Raw genomic sequence first — 23,253 nt, 5'->3', positions numbered from 1 at the left:
TGAAGTGAACATGTATCAAATATTTTGTTTAACATATCAGTGAGGGCAGCAGTAACATATTAAAACAGGTTCAAAGAGATTTTTTAAAAATCAGACATATATGAATAGATATACATAAATAGTCAGGAATTATGAAACAAATTTGCTCATAGATGCAAAATTAGTATCTTATAGGACAGTGATAGTAAATATTTGAGGTCATCTTTCCTTGGGGTGGACATTAATTGTATCTTCACCAGATAAAATTCATTTACATTATTATGGATGGGAATCATTTGCATTACTCCCAGTTTTCTACTTAACTTCAGCTTCTACAGAGTTTTTAAATCACCTAGTCAATAGAAAAACAATGTGTATACCTTTACAGAATCAAATAATTCCCAGGGATCGTCTGCTATACAAAGCCCAACAAGCCACTAAAAGGTAACTGTTAATTTCTTTTGTACAATTTCAAGTCTCTGTTTTTCCTGTTATGTGATACTACTAGTGAAAAGTGGAAGCACACACATATAGTGTGGTTATACATATAGCATATATATATATATACACACACACTACCATACCAAGAATGAATGGGCAAGCTGCAAGCCCCAGTTCTTTCAGTAGTTGCCTTTTGGGGACTGGAATATGTTATTGGTTTGGACTTCAGAGAGTACATTTTGTTCTCTTTCTAGTTTCTATATCTTTTTTAAAGATTGGAAACAAATAGCACAAATGATACAGTTGCTTGTTCCAGTGTGGTAGGATTTGTTGGATTATTTTTCTATTTTATTAAAATTTTTGAGACCAAAAAAAGTAAGTTTATAAATATTTATCTCATCTGTTTCAATCCCTTCATTGTGAAGAAATGGAGACAGAAAGCTGCTTAGTTCATAACATTTATGCAGCATTACCACATTAGCTAGACAATTTCTGCCTCCTGGTCATGCCCTATTTCTTCCACTTCAGCCTTCTTTAAGAAATATTCAAATGTTCATCTTCTCTAAAGATGTGAGGAAATAGTTAGCAGATGTTCATGGACAGTAAAGCTTTGGTCTATGATGGGTCTCCTGTGCAAATTTATCAAATTTTCATCAGGACGAAGTAATAATTCTAGCTTTCCAGAATTACCGGGGCCCCTCTTACTCAATTCACTATATTATTACTGCCCCTCAATGGTGGTTAGTCTTATTTTTTACTGAATGTTGACCTTTCAAGTCAGCTGTGAATGTGAAAAATCACTGCCTGTCGGGGTTTCCTCTCTTCATTTTTCTTGCCATGGTCAGAAATGATCAGAATTTATGTCTCAAAGTGAATGTAATTTAAAATTAAGTTGGATTTCAGCTACTCAGAGTAATTGGAAAAGGCCACAGCCTGGTGGGCTTCACAGCTTTCAGAGACCTGGTAGGGGATGGCTAACAGGTTCTTCTGCCCGGAGACAAGTGGCAGACCCAGGTGTGAAACTTTTACAGGTCCCACTAAGCCTTCCTTATGGAGCACAGAGCATAAGGACAACTTCTGCAGAAATGGAATGGGGTACTTGGAACCAAAAATACATACACCTCCTTTCCCACCTGCCTCCAGCTTAGTAGCCCATAGTCCTCTTTGTCCCTCACACTGAGCCAGGCCTGACTTAGATGATGAAATGCATGGCCTGTCTCTTCACCTTCTTAGCAAATGGGAGGTGCTGTTGGCAGTAATTAAGAAATTGAGAAGCTCCTTGTGAAACTGTTTTCGCGATGGTAATAGTGAACTCAGGGAGCAGGTGTGGTGCCTCTTTCAGTCCTCATTTCACCTGCCTGAGCAAAAACCATGCAGACAAAACACTTCCTGGTGGTGACCTCATGTCACTCCAAAGCATCTCCACCCAAGCACCTGTTCAGCTGTGACATTCTTACACGCAGTGTTCTGTCCATGCCTGCTCACCTCCTGCCCCTCAGGGGCAGCCAGTCCTCCCTCAAGGTCCTATCATCAGAACATCTTTTCCCCTTCCCATTCTTCTCAGATTCTGTAGTCAGCAAGGTGCATTTCTTGTGCTCTGTGTCTAAGTTATCTTTCTGTGTCTCATAGTTGCCCCTAGGAGGAGCTTCCCAAGGAGGTACCAGATAAATGAAGTAAAAATAAATGCTTGTGATCATCAGCTCCTGTCCTAATCCATTGTTTATGCCATTGTCTCAAGTTGTTATATGACTGTCTTCTCAGCCTAAATTCTGAATTTGCAAGTAGTGACTCTGTGCCATTGTGTTAATAGAACAATAGTTGTCACTTTCCAAATTCAGAGAACAAACTGTGCAACTTACCCACAGGAAAGTAAGTTTTTCCATGTGCTGCTTCAACTGGAGAACTGATGGAGGGTACTTTGTGGGAAGTGGTTAGTCTCATGTTGGGCTTTCACGTCGGAGCATGGGCATGGTGAATGGCTTCTAGCTGTTGAAGAATGAAGTCAAAAGAATGTATTTGGGGATGGAATAGCTGCAATTTGAGTTCATAACTTTTCTTTAGTTTCATTTTTGCGGTCATGTCCCTGTATCCCTGAGGATGAAAACTGGAGATAACTCTTTACAAGCTCAAATGCTTAGATAAGGGTGAGTTATAAAGAAGATATTTCTGCTACAGGAGAAATAGTATTCATGTTTAATCTGGTCGGACATCACCTGTTTTTCCCTTGGGTAACTTTGCTTGAAAAAAAAAAAGCAAGGCAGAATTGACTTAGCTGTGCTGGTGAAAAGGAAGGAGCCTTTAATTTGCCTGAGTGGAGATGTTTCCACTGTTTTATCATTTAATGGATTAAATGAGTAGGTGTGGCCATGAACACCTGGAGAGACTGCCTGACGTGCAGGTGCCATAAACTTCTGCTTTCATGGGCAGGAAAGTGTGTGATACCTGGAGGACAGAGGTCAGCTCAGCATTTTGCACCAATGTTATTATTAATGTGGGCATTGCCAGGTGCTGTGGCAACCTGGGTGACAGATGCAGTTCTAACCCACTTGAAGTTTTCTTACTGTTGGAGTTAAGTGCAGATTTTAATTCATTTATTGGGAATCAGGTACTTAGAGTAATAAGATTAGGTGACTGTCAGATATCCCAGAAGCAGGTAATACTGAGATTGGATGACTCTTCCTTCCTGTACCCTGGAAAGGTTTTCTACAGAATATCTCAGTAGGGTCCTAGGATTTTAAAAGTATTTAGATATATATATCAAGATATAGGTATTTGGGAATGAAATGCTGTGTAAAGTGTCCCTCTACCCTTGAAAATTTTAGCAACAAATTCATTCATAAGGCTAAGACCCCATTTCATAAGTATACAGATTTATTTCATGTACATATGGAAATATATCAGCCTATATTATATAAACACTGGCTTTGCTACTTTGGGATCATTTGATGTTTAAAAGTTTTCTATTTCATTGTTGAGAGAGATTCCAGAAAGTTCCAAGTCTGTTGTAATTTTAATATCATCTCTAGCTTCATGTTGAAAGGAAAAAAGATTAGAGGAGACACTTTCAGTGATGAATTATGCTTTGATTATTCATGGCATTTGTCAATAAGATATACCTTCGATAATTTGTTTTGTGTAACATACTACCCATACCTTAAATATGGTAAACTGTTCAAATTCTGAGGTAATTTGTTTTTAACTTCTCTTCTTTTAACTTGCTCATGTATTCATAGATGAAGTAGCCTGTTTTCTTTCACTCTACATTGCATTCATAATGAATCATCTATTTATAAAGATTAGAAATCTGTATAGAGGAGTAGATGCACCCAGGATGACTGTAATGTAAATCTGTTTGTATATTGACCAAACAAGTATATTTTATTTGGGGGTTTTATTTAGACATTTCTTTTTGATATTTTTTTTGAATCACATTTTTGAAAGCACTTTTCTATCCCTTTTTGATAGACTTTAAATAACTAATGCAATTGTGAGGGTTTGTTGTTCATGTTTTCATTTTTTAAAAAATCTAAATTGTTCATTGTTTTGCCTGTTGTGGTAGTGAATGTACCTTAGTATGTATGGTAGTGTACGTTTCTTAGAAATTTTTTAAGTTTTTCTTAAATAACATTTTCTAAATTTAGTTTTAAGTATATCAGCATATTTCACTGATATATCTAGTTAAGATATTCATTAGATTATTTGCATTCACAGACATTTCTTATGAATTTTATTTATGCATATAAACAATAAATATGTTGAAAAGATCTTTATGCATGATGTAGATCAAATGCTAAACACGAAAAAATGTAGCCATTTTTATAATAACCTGAATTTCAGTTAATTTGCTGAAAGAAGTTTGCTGACATTTCCAGGACATAAATCTGTCATTTATAATTTCTTCTATTAACATCAGCAAGTTAATATATTTAATATTTCTGTATTGGAATGAAAGAAGACATTAATTTGAATTAACACTGAATACATTATACAGTATCTTTTAAAACCAATCAGACTGTCTAATTTAATGATTGTGAATTTAATAGGTTGAATACATACATTTCTTGATAGATGAGTTGATAATATCCAACCCACCTTCATAATTAAATATCAAAAGTCTATTCTTATTAACAACTGCTTTAAGGCTGAGTAAACATGAGCTTAATTAAACTCACAGATAATATTAGGGGATGCTGATTGCTGCACTAAGGAAAATAAAGTGATGCAGCCTGACCTTAAGAAATTATAAATATGGGACTGTTGACAAATGATAATAAGCAGCAAACATCTAAGAGAAGATAACTCCCAAGTCTGTATTGCTGAAAGAAATTGGGTTTGGTTTTGAAATGTATTATTTGAATATTTAGAAATGTTATCTCACTGTACCTAAATTAGAAGTCCAGTGAAAATTCCTGTTTCAGGAATCTGGTATAACAGAGGTCTGTCCTGCACTAAGAAGGCATTGCAATAAACTCCTAATGGTGGTTGAGGGCAGCACAGTGTAGGAGGATAGAAGCACAGAGCCCTGAGCCTTGTTATAGGTGAATTAAATGAGGTAACTTGCTGCGTTTTACCACCCTCCTCTGACTACTGTATTGCTAATAGAGAATGAAGTGCCAGTCTATTTTGAAGAAAAGCAAATGAAAATAAGATAATATCCACTTCACCCATCCGCCAGTTTTGTATTTGTCTTATTCTTTAAGGCTTTTGAAAGTTACTTTGAAATCAAATTAGCCATTTTATAACTTCCTTCTAGCAGAAACAGGAACAAATTGTTGCCCTGTGCCCATGTGTAGTAATTTATTTCTATGCTCTGGGTACTCAGGATAAAACCAGTAGCTAGCATGCTTGTGAAAGAGGACCACCACTATTATTTTAATACACTGGGATCTGATTTTATGATTCCAGAACATTTACCTTAATAAAGAATTGAATGCCATATACAAGATGAAAAATGAATGAGTGGTGAGACACATTTATCTTAGGCATCAGCTATTCTATTGACAAAAGGCACAAATAAGAAATTTGTCTAAATAATTAGATTTTTAATTAGTGCATCATTATAAGATTAATGTCATTGCACTTCATTGCATGTAATTTTGTATTAGAAATTTTGTGTCAACAAAGATGCTACCTGTGGTTTGCTGATTTGAATCCTTAATATATCACTTGTGTGTATGGCATGTTACATATTTGCACTCAAGCGCTGGAAGAAGGCATTTGATTATTGCTCCACTGGTGGTGAGGAATATTGATGGTGTTGTGCTATATGAATACATTATATTTTCTAATATTCAAGAGGTAGCCACCCCTCAAATATTAGTGAATGCATAATTGTAATAATTTTAACAATAACATGAGCAGATAGGTTGCTCAACCTGGTCCATGTCTACCGGGAACATGCTTGAACATTATTGATGCTATATTCTTTTTAAACTTTGTTTTTTCTTTCTTTTTGATAGTTGCCGAACAAGCAACCGGAAAAGCTTAATAGGCAATGGGCAGTCACCAGCATTGCCTCGACCACACTCACCTCTCTCTGCTCATGCAGGTAATTGGTTACCATTTCTTGAGTTATGTTTTATTTCTTTATTTGTTGGTTTTTTAAAATAATTAATGCATTTTGATATTTGGTATGTCTTCACATGTTATCTTTGTTTTCCTGCTGTTTCATCCCTAAGTTGTTCTTTGCGATATGTTAGCCCAGATCTTATCCTCTCTGTTTCAGTGTTTGGACTCTAAAATACAGAATTCCTTTTTATATGGGGTCTCTTTTTAATTATTTCTGTCTCCATTTCTAAATGCCTGGATGATACAAGACATGGTTTCCATGTTAGGAATATCCTTGGGAAATGTAAACATGATAACTCATATGAAAAGTACTAATGTTAAGAACTGTTCAGCATATTTCTCCCTAAAATTGAACTTGTCTAATATATTGTGATGGTCATTTTAGGGACGGTGAAGATTTAAGAGAGAGCCTTTGGCTTCAAGTAGTTTATAGAATTATAAGGAAGGTTAGAACAGTACTGTAAAAACTAGACAATGAAAACTGCTTTATATGCTGGTTTTTTTTTTTTCAAAGTTCTATCCATGGTGATGCAAAGAAGAGAAGGGTTAATTCCAATAAAGAAAGTCTGGAAGAGTTTAAAGGAGCCATTTGCCCAAGATTTTGAAAGATGAGCAAGAATTTGTTGGCTGGTAGAGATGGAGTGAGAGAAAGGGAATTCTCAGTGTATGGCTAGAGTGTGGGATGTGTGTACTTCATTAAGAGAACATAAGGATGGAAAGGCAGAGGAAGGTCAGGAAGTGGGAGGAAGTTTGACTTTGAAGCCCTTTCAAGGGTTTTGAGGAGGATCTGTGTTATAGGAAAGTATCTTCAGGATTGTGAAGGATGAAGGTTAGAAGAATGAGCTCTTAGCCCTACTTCACTGTACTCTTGTGAAAACTCTAATTTGATACTCATGTTTTCTCAGATGATCTTGACCTTAAATGCAGGGCTACCACTCTCACCCAGAAAGCAGTTCTTAAGCTCAAGGGGCCTTTCAAGTTGAGATTGGGAGTTGTCTGTTATATTACTGGGGAGAAGAAGGGAGAGAAAAGTAGTTGCTCCTTTGGAGTGAAATTTTATTTTCTCCGTAGGAATAATTAAAGGAATTAAAGGTGGTAAAGTAAAAAGGTAAAAGATAGATAAAATTATGACACTGTAAAATGACCACTAACATCTAGAAAGGCCTTTCCCAGGTAAAACCTTAGAGTTGGAGAAGCTCTTACACGGATGAAGACAAGTTCTAGACCACTCATAGCAGCATCATCTGTAATAGCTAAACATTTGAAGTAACCTAACGATCTATCACTTGGAAAATGGATAAATGAATTGTGGCATAGTTATATCCAAAACACACTGTGCACATAGAAAACAAGTGAACACTACTCAGATTTGCATGGATGAAACTCAAATATATTGTTGGACAACAAAAGCGAGTCACAAAAGAATATTATGTAAGCCTTTCATATAAAGTTAACATGCTACACACAATATTTTGTTTAGGGATATATATATATATGTACATGATATATATTATATATTCTATAATATGATTATATTCTATATATTCACTGTATTATATTTTATGTATTTTTATAATATAAGAGCCTAAAGCAAAACATGGTAATGTTAAAGACTGATTTCATGATAGTAGTTACCTCTGAGAGGGCATGAGAGGGATATAATTAGGGAGCGGGTGTAAGCAGTGGTAACATTGTATTTCCAAGGCTACGTAATGAGGATACATTACTTCTATTACTACCATTTCTGTTTGTGAGATTGATATTACACCCTGTCATTAAAATCCTACAGAGGGTCAAACAGTGCCAGATACCTTACTTGGGACATTACTCTAGCACTCAGCACAGTGCGCAGCAGTGTATGCTAGATGCTAAGTGAATGATGATTCTGTTTTTTAGTATATAATTCTGTGATTTAAAGATTTTAATCTCGCTCCTCTTTATAGTATTTATAGCAATTTCACCATCATTTATGTGCCTGTTGATTCATCTTTTATAGCTGTGATTTTCTTCACTTCTAATATTGAGACGACAGAACATGTGGTGAAGACTTTAATGATCCTTTTAATTATTTTTATTTGCTTTCATAGACTTAGCTTAAGTTCTTTCTCCTTCAACATTAATATAGAATTTAATCAGAGGAATGGGCAGAGGGAAGCCTGTCATTCAGGTTCTAAGAGTGTTTTGTTTTTGTTTTTGAGACAAAATCTACCTCTGTTGCCCAGGCTGGAGTGCAGAGGCACGATCTCAGCTAACTGTAACTTCTGCCTCCTGGGTTCAAGAGATTCTCATGCCTCAGCCTCCTGGGTAGCTGGCATTATAGGCCATACCACCATGCCCGGCTAGTTTTTTTTTTTTTTTGTATTTTTAGTAGAGAGAAGGTTTCGCCCTGTTGGCCAGGCTGGTCTCAAACTCCTGTGCTCAAGCAGTCCTCCTGCCTCAGCCACCCAAAGTGCTGGGATCATAGGCATGAGCCACCGCACCGCACCCAGCATTGTTTTTCTTTATGTTATGGAGCCAACATGTTGTTGTTCTCTCAGAGGCAGTGGAAGCCTGTCAGACTTTCTGTGAGAAGTGGCATTTATTACTGTCTGGTAGATTCCTATTTCTGTATAAAAAGAAGAAAAACATGTGAATACGATACAGGACCAGGCCTCACATTCTGATAACATGCAGTGCCTCTTCACCAGCCATGCCTTTTGCCTCACCCTTTCTGTTGCTATGTTCTCTATCCTGCGTTGGACACAGAGTTTCAGGCGAGGTTTTCTAGGCATCTCCATCAAAATGAGAAGGAAAAACCTCCATGTCTCAGCACTTATTAACCTAAAAGATAAAGTTGCACTTTCTACTTTTCTTAGGTGGGGATTACATGAGCCCCACCAGTCATCACGGACACATCGTTTGTACCTATCAAATGTATCAGTAGAGATGGGGACATTAATTTGTGTAGGGGTGTCAGCAGTGCTCTGGGGAGAAAGAGATATTGGCATACACAGTGGTCTGGAGCATGTCTTCACAAAATAGTGTTTGTGGGGAGCCAGAGGTTCCTAAAAGAACAGTGAATAGCACAGTCTCATTAAAAAAAAAAAAGAAGGAAAAAAAAGAAAAGAAGGCATAGAAAATCACAGGCTCTTATGTCCAGGAAGATTCTAAGCATGAAAAATAATCCAGAAGTCCCAAAGGGAAAAGACTAGTGTACCTCTCTTACAATGAAAATTTCTGTATCAAAAACAAACTCAAAAGAAATCAAAGTATGAAAAATGTTTGTGCCCATGACTGATTGCCAGTTTACATGAAGAAATTGTGTAAATTGATATGAAATGGTGAATGCACCAATAGAAAAATGGGCAAAAGGTGCAAATAGCATGACATAAGGAAAAAATAGCCAACAAAACATGAAATGATATGTCATTGCAATTATAAAAAAAAAAAAGTGGCCAGGCACAGTGGTCACACTTGTGATTGCAGCACTGTAGGAGACTGAGGCAGGAGGATTGCTTGAGCCCAGGAGTTTGAGCCTAGATGACATAGTGAGACCTCATCTCTACAAAATTTCTAAAAATTACCCAGGCATGGTGGCACATGCCTGTGGTCCCAGCTACTCAGGAGGCTGAGGTGGGAGGATCGCCTGAGCTGGGGAGATCTAGGCTGCAGTGAGCTATAATGGTGCCACTGAACTCCACCATGGGTGGAGGAGATAGTATCATTCACCTAGCATGGGGTCAAAAACCTTTTTTAATTGATAAAATTCAGTGATAGCAAAGATACGGGAAAGCGGTCCCTTTCCCATGATCTAAGGGTTGATGTGAATTAGTGTAACCATTTTGGTTAGTGGTTTTCAGTATTGGTGAATATTTCAAATGTGTTTACCCTTTTGCCCAGCAAATTAACCTAAAGGAATTTATCTTACTGATATTCTCATAAAATAACAGAAAATTATAAGTATAGCATGGCTTTTGTACCTAGCAAATGGAAAGGTACCAGTTTTTCATTTAAAATTTTCTTCAGTAATGGACTAGTTAAGTAAATAATGATTCAGGGGTGTAACCCAGCACTACATAGTTGTTACAAAGAACAAGGTGGGCTTTCATGTGCTGGTATTGGAAGGATACACAAGATACATTGTTAGGTGAAAACATTGCATGTTGTCATTTCATGTGCATCTGTGTTTTAGAGTGTGTATACACAGATGAAAGCACACTTGTATATTCATGCATAGTCATAGAAATTTGTGGAAAAGGAAAGGAGAAACTGTTAATTGTTTAGGGAATAAGAAAGTAGGGAAATTAGCACATAGTGCCTTTCTAATAAAAAGAAGGCTGTAAAAATAAAACCCACAAGAAAACAATATAATATCTGCAGTAGTTTTCTATTGCTGAGTAACAAATTACTCATAATTTACTGGTTTAAACAACATGCATTTATTAATCTTACAGTTCTTCAGGGCAGAAGTCTGGGCAGGCTCGCCTGGGTTCTCTGCTCAGGGTATTATGAGGCCAAAATCAAGGTGTTGGTTGAGCTGGGCTCTTACCTGGAGGCTGGGAAAGAACTCACTTCCAAGCCCATGCAGTTGTGGACAGATTTAGGTCATTGCCTTTGTAGGACTGAGTTCCCCGCTTCACCCTGGCTATCAGCAAGGAGCTGCTTTTCAGCTCCTAGAGGCTGGCTGCCCTCTGCGATCTTGTAGCCAGCAGGGGCACATCCGGTCATTCTCGCACTTCAAATCTGACTGCTCCTCCTTCCATCAACCAGAGAAAACTCTTGCTTTTAAAAGGCTCACTTGGTTGAGTGAGGCCCCACTCAGATAATCTCTATACTTGAAGGTCAACTGACTTGGGACAATTACAGCTAAAAAAATCTCTTCATAGTAGTATTCATTTTTGATTGAATAACTAGGGGACTGGAATTTTGAGGAGACCATGGTTAGAATTCTGCCTACCACAGTAACACTTCATATTGTGTTTTGATTTAAATGAGTAAAAGTAGGAGCTCTAAGAGTGATACTTAAGAGGATGAGCCACAGAGGAAAAGGAGATAAAAATTGAGACACAGTGACTCCAGGCTTTTAAAGTGCTTAGGTAGCAAATGTAGCCCTGTTGGCCAAAATACCTATTTTCTGTGTCTTCAAAAGTTGTTTTACTATGAATTTGCAGGTGGCTACTTTGATGTATTTTTAAAAGGGTTTCTGTAAGGAAGGATGGAAAGGAGTTTCACTTTTGTGTTGGGCAATTTTAGGAGTTATTAAAGATAGGAAATATCCCTAAATCTCTGTCTATGTGTATATATAGATTTAGGTTACAAAGAGACTTCATTTCTTAAGGGTTAGTCACCACTGTATTTATGCAGCTGTGTTCTGCTTGTTTCGGGTAGGCACATGGGGTTTGGGGCAACAAAACAAAACATCCCGAATCCCACTCTTCAAAATGAATCACGTGAACATTTTCATGCACATCCCTTCATTATCTTCTCTGCCTCCCACCCCACAACCACCCATGGGGCTTTGACTTAACAAATAAAACTCAGCTTGTAACTTAGAGGGTTTCCAAGGAGAAACTATATGACATCATGTACATTTTTTAACAGAATATCTTCATTATTTCAGAAAACTCTTAAGGACCTTTCTCCTTTTGATTTCTTTTAGAGTCTCTTTTTGAGCCATACATGAGAATTGTTTGCAACTTGCTCACCTTGCACTTCAGCTATATCAGTTCCACTCCCCTCAATCTTGCAACTCGTTCATTAGATGAGATACTAAATTGGACGGTGGTAAAGGCAATGGTTTTATAAACAGCCATGTTAATGCAAATAATTGAAAGTTAATAGTCTGGCAATAAGGTGGAGATAGGGAAAAATAAACAAGGCAGACTAATGAATTCAGAGAAGACAGTCTGGGGTAGAACAGGGTAAGCAGATATTCCAGTGTGCCAGAGATACTCCTGGGAGTATCACAATTTTTTTTTTTTTTTTTTTTTTTTTTTGAGACAGTCTTGCTCTGTCGCCCAGGCTGGAGTGCAGTGGCGCGATCTCCGCTCACTGTAAGCTCCGCCTCACAGGTTCACACCATTCTCCTGCCTCAGCCTCCCGAGTAACTGGGACTATAGGTGCCTGCCACCATGCCTGGCTAATTTTTTGTATTTTTAGTAGAGACGGGGTTTTATCATGTTACCCAGGATGGTCTCGATCTCCTGACCTCGTGATCCACCTGCCTCAGCCTCCCAAAGTAGGGAGTATCACTATTATAACCCAGTGCCATCCTTGATATCAGCATGAAACTTTGTAATATTCTACTGCCCCAGGACTTTAACCTTGGAAGATGTGTAGTTGGGCCATAAGGGATTTAGTAAAACCTGAAATTTTGGCACATAATGCCAACCAAGCACTTACTTGTTTACTAATATGCGTGTGACTGTTTCGTTTTAAAATTTTAAGAGAGTTTATAGGCTATGTTGCCATGACTCTGATCTTCAAGGCTTGTTTGCTTTAAAAGCGTGAGTTTCTGATTATAACAGTAAAGCTAATAGTTTGTAAGATATACAAGAAATCACCTGGGAAATATAAATCCTCTATCAACCCATTACTTGGAGATAACCCCTATTACCAGTTTATTGTATTCTTCAGTCTTTTTTCCTGTATGTACTCTGTGTGTGTGTGTGTGTCCATCTGAACATGTGACTGAAATGCCTATGTTGAAACTTTTATTCCCCCCTTATCACCACCAAATAGTACAGTGTTGAAGAGTCCATCAGTACAAGCCAAACATAATATCTTACTATTTGTAATGTACATGTTTTATTTCTATGGGATTTAGACATTTTCCATACTCATTAACCATTTGTATCTCCTTTTATTATTTACCTTTATTTTTATCCTTGGTCCCTCTCTTTTGTTTAATTTTTATTTTATGGGCTTATAAGAAGTGAGAACTGATATTAATCTTTTATAATCTCACCAGTATCCTTTTTCAATTTGCCATTTCCCTTTTTATAACAGTGAGGTTTTTTTTTTTACTAATAGAAGTTATTATTTTTCATTTTGTGCATGTATGTGTGGTCCAAACTATCAGTCTTTTTTTTTCTTCTGATTTCTTCCAAGTTTGTTGTTATGTATAGTTGTACAGAGTTTTGCTTTTTTGACAAGACTGGTCTTGCTCTCAGCATCTCCTGCTCTCATCTCATTGCTTCCCCTCCCTCTTTCTGCTTGACAAGTTCAGCACCAGTGACGCATTTCTTTACCTTTTCATACTCTTAGTCTGTCAGTATAGGATGATGGTTTTCCTAAGCAGTGAAGAAGTTCTTGGGCAAAAAAAAAAAAAAAAAAAAAAAAAAATCTGAATTCTTTCTAAACTGTATTGGTGAGCCTACAAAGGAAGGAAGTCTGTAAGCCAAATGGGCATTACAACAGTTTTTTCCACCTCCCCAGACTCCTGGAGTTGACTGATACACACACCTTTCTGCTCAGGTATTTGTGGTACCATCAGATTTTCATGCAGTGCTCAAAGGAGAGGCTATTACTTACGAATTTTAGTTTGCTGGTGAGAACAATTTAGTCATTAGAGATGAATGATCTTTAGGTGCCAGTGAAAGAATTCTCTTTATAAGATGAGGCTGGGCTGGGCGCGGTGGCTCACGCCTGTAATCCAAGCACTTTGGGAGGCTGAGGTGGGCGGATCACGAGGTTGGGGGATCCAGACCATCCTGGCCAACATGGTGAAACCATCTTTACTAAAAATACAAAAATTAGCCGGGCGTGGTGGCACATACCTGTAGTCCCAGCTACTCAGGAAGCTGAGGCAGGAGACTCGCTTGAACCCAGGAGGCGGAGGCTGCAGTGAGCCGAGATCACGCCACTGCACTCCAGCCTGGGCGACAGAGCAAGACGGTCCCCCCCAAAAAAATGTGAGGCTGGAGACATGGCCCTGAGTGAAATATTGCCTTTGTTGTGTTTATTTTGTGACTTTCATTCAAAAGCCTTCAGCAGATTTTCCATGCTTGAAATATTATTTCCCGAATGTTTGAACCTGCTTTATAGATCTTTAATAAAAATGTTCATTCAGCAAGGCAATGACCTCCTTTAGCTGCATAGACATGATAGTACAAGACAAATAGTTCCCTTGCCTCTTTAAATTTAGGGAATAGGACAAAGGAAAATTAGGTGCTCACGGAGTCATAACAAATTAATTGTTAGCCTTAATAGGAATTAAGTTTCCTGGTGCCCCACATAACCACTGTTTCTTTAAAATAATATTAACTTTCTTTTTTGTTTTGTCAAAGGGATTTCTGACATCATACATTTCCTCTTTAAAAAAAAAATATGTCAGTCTCAACAAAATCAACTTGTAAAACCTTATCTTCAGTTTAGGGCACCTTGCTGTCCTCCTTGTAGAGTGTCATTTTATGTTGGTAAAATAGGCAAATCATGTGGCTAAACTTTATCCAGGTGATTCCTTTAGTCAGCCATGGGTAGAGCATCATCTTGGAATCATCTAATTTTATTAAAACCTTTTTCACTGAGCCCCAAGATCAGATTTCTTATAGTGTGTATGTCCAAGCTATATCATTTCACAGTGCATCTGTTCTGTGACTTCATTTCATTAATAAGTTTCTCTGCATTACGGAGAATACCATCTTTATGTTCCATGCTGTACTCACTTTTTTTTTTTTGTCCTTAGCCTTTGTGTAATTGCCAATTGTTACTTAAGTAATGACACATCTTGCCCTTCCTGCTTAAGGAAAAGAATGATAAAATCAGATGGACTGACGTCAGTCAATGTGTTTTCCTAGTCTGGGGTATTGCTTTGTGTCAAGTCAATAATCGGGTGTATATACCAACATCATTAGTCTTTGTTAATTCCTTTATGCAGATCCATCTGCCCTGTGCCCTTCATTTATCATTTTGGCCCTTTAAGAAGTCTGTAATGTTGATGTATAATCTATTCCTAGTAATAATTCAATGACATTGTTCATATTTCCCTAATCTCTGGGTGTAAGAGAATTTAATCTGAATGGCCTTTGATTTAGATTTTTATTCTCTCCTTTATTATAAATTAAAGCTGTTGGAAACTGATGCCTAATTTTAATTTTGAAGCTCCCCCATGTTAACAAAAGTGGTAGCAACTTTTTTTTTTTGTAAGAACATGGGTCATCCTGGGCAGACACCCATAGGGCAGGTTTTTCATTCTGTTTAATTTTGCTTTTCAATCACAATTTTGCAGCATTTTTGTTGTGTTTGTGTATCCACTGGGGACTTTGTTTAGCTAGGGTTGGTTGCTGAAGTCCCAGCTGGATCTTAATTACATATTTTCCATGTTAGAATTGACAGTCCTTAAAGAAAGATTGGATGTAGGGTGAGACAGAGTTGATCAAAGGTGACTTCCAGCTTGCTGAGAATATGGAAGACTGGACAGGACATTTCTCAAGATGGAAGAAACAAGAAAAATGAATCAGAGGTCATACTTAAGAGTTCACTTTGCTGCATATTGGGCCAACTTGCTCATGAGTCATTCAAGTGATGTAAATAGGCAGTTGTTGTTACATAGGTCTGAAACTCAGAGGTTGCCTCTGTGTTGGCGATGTCAGTTGGAAGCCATTAATTCACTGATGGTATTTAAAATAGTGAGAGGGGAGGAAATCATTGAAAGGAGAGTTGGAGTGAGAAGAAGCCAAAGGCTGGCTCTACAATGCTAACATTTTAAGGTCCTGAGAGGACACATGACCAGCAGGAGACTGAGAAGCAGAAACCTGAGATGCAGGAGGGAGGGTGGAGAATGCAGTGCCATAGAATCCAAGAGCAGACGGGTGCCCACAATGAGGGAGGCGTCCATCTTAACATCAAGTCAGCCAGCCCTATCAGGTGCGTCACAGATGTCCACTGAAAGAATAAATAATTGTTTATAGATAAATGGCCAAAGACTCATTTGACTCTTAGGACCAAAAATGCCGCATGTGCCCTAATGCAAGTCAAGGATTACTTTCCCCCAAAAGAGGGAGTCTTCCTTAATACTGAAGTACCACAAAGCCCTGTACATCACACATTATCTTAATTACTTTATTTTGAAAGTAGTTTTAGCAAATCTTTCATTTGCCTTGTCCATAATATAATCCATTTCAACCATTGCTAAGCTGAATGGAGGCTGTTGCCTTTCAAACTCTTCCATAATTTAGTTGCCATGGTGAGACTGATATACAACCTGCCAAGTCCAAAAAGCAGCCAAACAGGGCAGTGCTTCACCTAAAGCAAGGAAATCTAAAACTTTCTATTTTTGACAGAAAATCGACATTGGGAATTCTTGAGGTTACTTTTTCTGTGAGAAGAGAGTCTTATAAATTTTAGAGAGGAGAAGAACTCTTGAAAAACTAGAGTCTCAAAATAGTCAACTTCTTGAAGTTACTGAGATAGGATAATCTTTTTAGTATCAAATTTTGTCAAAAAAATACAATTGGAAATTAAAATAATTGGTTTATCTACTTTGTCCATTTTTGTATTCGACATTTTCAGATTTAAATCTGGTGCAGCATATAATTACATATTTATTGCTTAAAATGTCTAAATTAATAAATAGTATAAATGACAATGTATTAGTATATATATGCTAAATCCCTAAAAGTTTATATATTCAAACTGGGAAAAATAATTTTCTCATCTGCTAGTTGAAAATGAGAAATTGCCTTGTGTCTAGGGTTGCTTTTGTTCTAAGATATGATCAGTGACCACCTAGAAAGTAAAAGGTACATTTAAAATTCTTCCTAGTCGCCTCTCACTCTTGTGGTTTTGAGAACATGGTAGTCTGTGACGGGACAGTTTCGGTGACCGTCACAGTGATTTCTGTGGCTTTGGCTTTTCTGCTCCTAGCTCACTCGTCAGCAGTTTACTCTCAGGTTTATCTCTGAATTTGAGTTGGAAATCCTCAGCTGTATGTAAATAGAGACTGTCTTCCTCCAGTCATTAGCTGGTGAGAGAGTGTGGATTTGTATCACAGGCAAACTAACTGTTCCACAGAGACAAAAGGACTTGAGGCAGGGGCTCCGTTAGTGTGGAGATCAGCCAGCTGTCTTCATTAAGTGCCCAGTGCCATAGACAGAAGGCTGAATGCTCAACACAGCCACAGTGGCCTGTACCCATCAGGCAACCAGTAAGGGAAGTTTAAAAGTCTGTGTCTTAAAATCAAGTATATATGCTAAAAAGCATTTTCTTTTTTTGGCACATTTAAATATCATGTACAGGAATGATATCTGTATCTTTGAACTTATTCATTCTGGCATAATTGTAGCTTCAGCTTTATGATGCTTTAATGCAGATTCTAAAAACTGACTACAGCAATGTATGAGTACTTCTCTACAAAAGCCGTGTAAACTGCAGGCTTTGAAGTTCTAAGCTTTCATGTTTGGAGTAACAGTGGGTAATTGCAGAGCTTGTCATGAAGTGTTCAGGTGTGCACACACTGTGGCAACCCAGAAGTTTAGAGGGTTCAAGCCTGGGGAGGAGGAGCCCATCAACACTGTGCACTGGAGTTGGTAGCATATTTTGGTTTCCCTAGTCAAGGGAGGAGAGAGGTGGATAAAATTTAGAAGTGTATAAATACAAGAACAGTCATATAGTTTTAGGGGGGAGAGATGAATTTTGCTTGAAAAAAATCTGAACTATTTTAGATGTTCTTAAAAATATGTTTAAAAACTTCTATTTACAAAAGCTGTGTATATTCAGTGTAGAAAACTTGGAAAATATAAGAACAAAGAAGAATTGAAAAATCATCTATATTGTCCCCCTTAAAAGAAACATATAGATAAAAGAAAATAGAAATAAATAAATATAAATCATCTATATTCTTATCCATTACTCAGAATTAACTACTTAACATTTGAATGTATGTCTGTGCATTTTATATATCTATTATAATATTTATAACATCCTTACATAAATTTATATAAACATGATTTATATATATACATTTGTATATACATATATAAATGTATGATCATAAATATAATTTTATGTCTATATCATTTTCTTTTAGCATTATGTTTTGACTGTTTTTATATGTCATTAAATATCTTTTTTCCCCTAATGGTTGGTTTCAAAAGATACAAAATATTCTATTTTATGAAAGTGCCATAACTGCCTCCCCCTATTGGACATTCGGGCTGTTCCCAGTATTTTTGTTCTTATAAGTAATGCTGTGGTGAATAGCATTATTCATGAATCTTTGTGATCAACTCTGATTAGTTTCTCAGCTTAATCCAAGAAAAATGTTCTTTCAAGTGTTGGCCTTTTATTGTCTTGTATTTGTGTTGTTGGGCTTTCCATTATTTCCTTACTTAGATTTTTGAGGCCCTAGAAGCCAGAGATTGTATCCACAGGAAATGCTCTTTAATGCTTGCTGCAAATGACATTTAATAAGCATCAAGAATGTGTTGTATAGGCACCAAGATAACTTTACACATATCTAAGTACCTCTCCAGTATGTTCTCCCTAGCTGAAACAATAGCCAGTTGTGTTAAACTTCCAGGAACTTTGTACCCAGTGACATCATGATGACCTGATGACGTCAGTGAGATGAATGAAGAAGGAACTATTGCAGGAGGCTACAGAGCCTGTCACACTTTTGTTCCTGCCAGACATTGAGGACTATACTTTAGTGTAGAAACCTCCTTCTACTATGTAACTCAGAAATTCTGCTACCCAAACCCTTTTGATTTTGAGATGGCTGACAATTAATGATATGCTAAATGGTGTACATAATAAACACTGGACCGCAGGGTAAAAGATCTGGTCTTTACCTAGCCCTCCCAGTTAGCAGCAATTCTACTTTGGGCATTTCACTCTCTGGGTCTCAACCTCCTCATCTATCAAATGGAAGTAGTCAAACTTGCTCTTGGAACCTCATATGATTGTTTAAATGGGAAAGTATTTTCAGTATTATAAAGTACAACAACAGTGTCAAGTTTTAAGAAACTACCAGAGGATTATTACAACCAATCTGAATTTATAGCTAGAAATTTGTAGCTAGAAATGATACGACATCATAGTGTGTAAATACAAAGCAAATTAGGACACAGGCTTATTGCCATCTCCAAGGGGATTATTGACAAGGCATGTGTCATCCATGTAACCAAGTCTCTGCTGGGACACACTTGCAGTAGTCTGTGATATTTTCATTTTGGTATACCAACCTTTGGAGGTCCCTTTGCTGGTACAGTTACTCTGGTTTCAAGCTGATTTGGGAAATTAATGGCATTTAAAAAAAAATCAACTCCAGTAGATCAGAACCACGGCAGTTCCAGAGAGGCTGCCTCAGTGATAGGGAGAGGCAAGGGTGATCTGGTAGTGGGATTCACAGCCCCTACCCCACCTTTGCTTCATTCAACCAGAGAAGCTCAACCTGTCCCATTTTGGACTAAGGAGTAATCTTTTGCTTGAGCTGAAGAATCGGTGTACACACACATACACACACACAGGCTTGAAACCATTCTAGGAAACGGAGACCCAGTGCACCTAGTGTCCAGGATCCTGTGACTTGCTGGTATCTGAGCCAGCTTTGGAGCTCTGCTCCCCAGATCTCTGCATCTTGCACCCCTCCCAGTGAGGCCCTGGAATCTATCCCTGAAGATGCCTTCTAGAAGAATCAGGAAAGACCTGGGACATCTCCAGAGTGAGCCTTGATTCACTCTTCTCTCTGGGTCCTGAACACAGTGTTTAGATGAATGATTTTCTTCATTTATGTTTCATCTGTCCTATTCTGTTATATTAGTCTGTTCTCATGCTGCTATGAAGAAATACTCGAGACTGGGTAATTTATAAAGGAGAGGTTTAATTGACTCACAGTTCTGCATGGCTTGGAAGGCCTCAGGAAACTTACAATCATGGCGGAAGGTGAAGGGGGAAGAAAAGGTACCTTATTCACAGGGCGGCAGGAAAGAGTGAGAGCAAGCAGGGGAAATGCCAGATGATTATAAGGCCGTCAGATCTTGTGAGACTCACTCCCTATCACGAGAATAGCATGGGAGAAACCATCTCCATGATCCAGTCACTTTCCCCTGGGTCCCTCCCACAACACGTGGGGATTATAGGAAGTACAATTCAAAATGAGATTTTGGGTGGGGACACAGCCAAGCCATACTATCTGTCAAAGAACTTGGGTCCCCCAGTTAAATAGATAGTGGTGGTGGGGTGGGAAGAAACCTCACTTTTCCAAAAAGAAATACAGGCATTTTTTTTTTGTTTACAGTCATTTTGTTGTGATATTTATCATTTATGGGATGTTTTAAGTATAGAAAAAATTCTAGTATTATTTTAGGAATGAACTATATTGCTGTGGTACATTAAAATAGTAGTCAAGAGATAAGCAAGGTATTAGTAAGCTAACAGGTCTCATGCAACTAAATCATGTCAAGAATAGTCAGCAGGAGACGGCACCCACCTGAGAAACACGTGGGCTGAGAGAGGAAAACTTCCTAACCTTTGTAATAAAAACCATGCATTTCCTAAGTATTCCGCTGACCCTCCTGCTGACACCCTTCTCGTTGGTGGAGAGTCGCTGATACACGTACCCCTAAGGACGTCCCCAAAGCATGAGCATTCTAAAGTGGTCCATGTATTAAGGTATCAGATGTTGATGAACAGAGAGACTGGCATTTAATTACATGGACTCTGCTCATCTTTTATCCTTAGATATAAAGAAGTTATATTTCAGGTTAATTTTCTTAAAGTTTTATCATGGTCTGCTAACAATCAAATATGACTTTGAACAATTCTCTTAACTTGGCTTTAATTTCCTTTTCTGTTAAAGGAGGAGATTGGATATATATATATATATATATATATATATATATATATATATAAAATTTTAAAATATTCCTTCTAAGGCTGTACCTTCATATTTCTAGTTCTTTGGCTTTAAAGAAGATTTTCTTTCACCCTGTGTTCTCAGGATTAATATATACCTGCCTTGTGTTCTCCATTGGAGGCATGCTTTTAGTATTCCAGGTCTGATGACAAATGACACTCTCAGCATCTAAAATATTAAAGATAAAAGAATGGGTTAGCTGGTTGGGCCCAACAGACATAAGATGTGAGGGCATGCCCGAGTGACCCCCAGCATGTTCTGGATATGCACTCCACATTTCATCAGCATCTGAGGATGGATGTGCCCTTTGGAAGGAATTTTGAGAGGAAAACAGGTTGTCCTGTGGACCGTGCCTCCCAGGAACTTTGAAGGCCAGGTATCCCCTTGTTTATCTGGAGAAGCAACACATCCCAGTTTGTGGTAGTTATATCTATCCGCTGGAACAATTAGGCCTAAAGCCTATTTTTGCACATGTGGAAATGTACTGGAAGTCCTGCAATAGTTACCAGAGTGACCGGCCAGTGTCTGAAGGAATGAACGTAGTTTCGAAGGCTTTGAGAGAAAGTGTGTGTGTGTGTGTGTGTGTGTGTGTGTGTGTGTGTGTTCCTCAGCAAAAGAACATGCCCTACTTCAGTGTTTAGAGATGCAAATCATCTTAAATAGGCCAAATGCAGGAAATGAAACAAGTTCCTTAATTGGTAAAAAGCCCACTTCCTTGTGGGATCAGTAATTTGGCTTGGGAATGCACACATTCCAGCATCCTTGAAATTGAAAGAAAAAAAAAATAGGTGAATTGATTCACATTTGGTGCTCTTATGCCATTATTTCAGTAGGAAATGTGGGTTATCATTTCATTTGACAGTTTTGATTTCCAAAAGAGAAGGACCAAATGCAAATTTTTCTCCCTTCTCTGGAGACATAGGCGGACTTTTAACATCAAGAGATGTACATACCTCCCCTGACAACACATTTCACATAAGCAGTACCAGTCTGCCCTGTCAGTGGTTCTGTGAAGCTGTTTATTTCATCCTACTGTTCCTATTGTTGACAAAAATGAGGGATGTTCATTTCTTCTAGTGATGTGGGCTTTAACTATTTCTGTCATGAGTGCAGTGTGCCTATCTAACCTGAATTCTGCTTACCATTCATTTCCTGAAATTGTCTTTACTAGCAGGGTAGAAGTTACAATATCTAAATTTAAGTTGCTGACCTTTATTTACTTCAGAATAAGCAGTTGACTTGTGAGTTTATGTTTGATAGCTAATCATGCATTCTGCTTTTTATTAAAATACCCATAACATCTGCCACCACACCTTATTTGTAAAACTGCTATAATACTGGAAACTAAGAACATACCAATGATCATTCACATCTTGAGTAGGAATGAATGCTGTTACCTGTGTCAACAGAAAATCTTGTGTCAGTAATCAGCTCATGGCTAGACCACAGAAACAGTATGATAGCGAGATAGGCAGGAGACAGAAGGTGGATTTCACCTTCCTGGACTGCATACCCTGACATCAGAGACTTTATACCTGTCCCTACAATCAGAATATCTGGCAGTCACCACCCAACCCCGCACCACAAAGAAGCCGCATTTTGTGCTGATCGGAGCCATCCATTGCCCTCCCAACAGTATTATCTTTCTGTAGGAAATTTAAGAAACTATACTTTCCAGTATTAAACATCCCACATCAGATAAGTTGGGGATTCATTTATTAATCTGTAATAATATGCCTTTTTGGTGGGGGAGCCAAATTAATGGAACAAAGTCAATGATCAAAAATACTATCATTGAAGACTTTGATAAGTCGGTTAACAGTAAAATCGGTACAAATAGTGGAAACAAACAAAACTCTGCTCTAGAAATAGTCTTGTGGCTTTTAAATTTTTAAGCAATGAAGGCGAAAGACCTACAAACAACCGAAACTATCTGAACAGGAAATAAAATAAAATAATTGCTAACAAAGGAATAAAACGCATGCTGACCTCAGTCATACCTTTCACTGCTAGATAATGATGTAATGGCCAGAGAACTCTATTTGGTAGGGAGGGAGGGAGGTAGATAGATAAAATCATGTATTCAAGAACACACAAAATAACAGTCCATGGATCTTTCCTGGAAAAGTCACTTAAAGATATACAGAAGATGGCTGGGCGTGGTGGCTCACGCCTGTAATCCCAGCACTTTGGAAGGCCAAGGCGGGGGCAGGGTGTATCATCTGGGGTCAGGAGTTCAAGACCAGACTGACCAATATGGCAAAACCCCGTCTCTACTAAAGATACAAAAATTAGCTGGGCATAGTGGCATACACCTGTAGTCCCAGCTACCCAGGAGACTGAGGCAGGAGAATTGCTTGAACACGGGAGGCGAAGGTTACAGTGAGCCGAGATCGTGCTGCTGCGCTCCAGCCTGGGCGACAGAGCGA

At 38.0% G+C, this 23,253-nt stretch overlaps 1 protein-coding gene across 13 annotated transcripts in view; it reads left to right on the top strand.

The window, feature by feature from the left end:
• MAST4 (microtubule associated serine/threonine kinase family member 4) overlaps positions 1–23,253 on the top strand; it is a 582,575-nt gene that overhangs the window by 461,077 nt on the left and 98,245 nt on the right. For all 13 annotated transcript variants that reach the window (XM_055112338.3, XM_034960015.4, XM_055112337.2 and 10 more), the window contains one exon: positions 5,880–5,968. In XM_055112338.3, coding sequence (XP_054968313.1) covers positions 5,880–5,968 — 89 coding nt within the window. The remainder of the gene's footprint in view (positions 1–5,879; positions 5,969–23,253) is intronic.

The sequence above is a fragment of the Pan paniscus genome, chromosome 4, assembly GCF_029289425.2.
Source record: "Pan paniscus chromosome 4, NHGRI_mPanPan1-v2.0_pri, whole genome shotgun sequence".
In the NCBI taxonomy this organism is placed as follows: Eukaryota; Metazoa; Chordata; class Mammalia; order Primates; family Hominidae; genus Pan; species Pan paniscus.
Note: the sequence above shows the minus strand (reverse complement) of the source record. Positions and strands in the feature narration are given on the sequence as shown.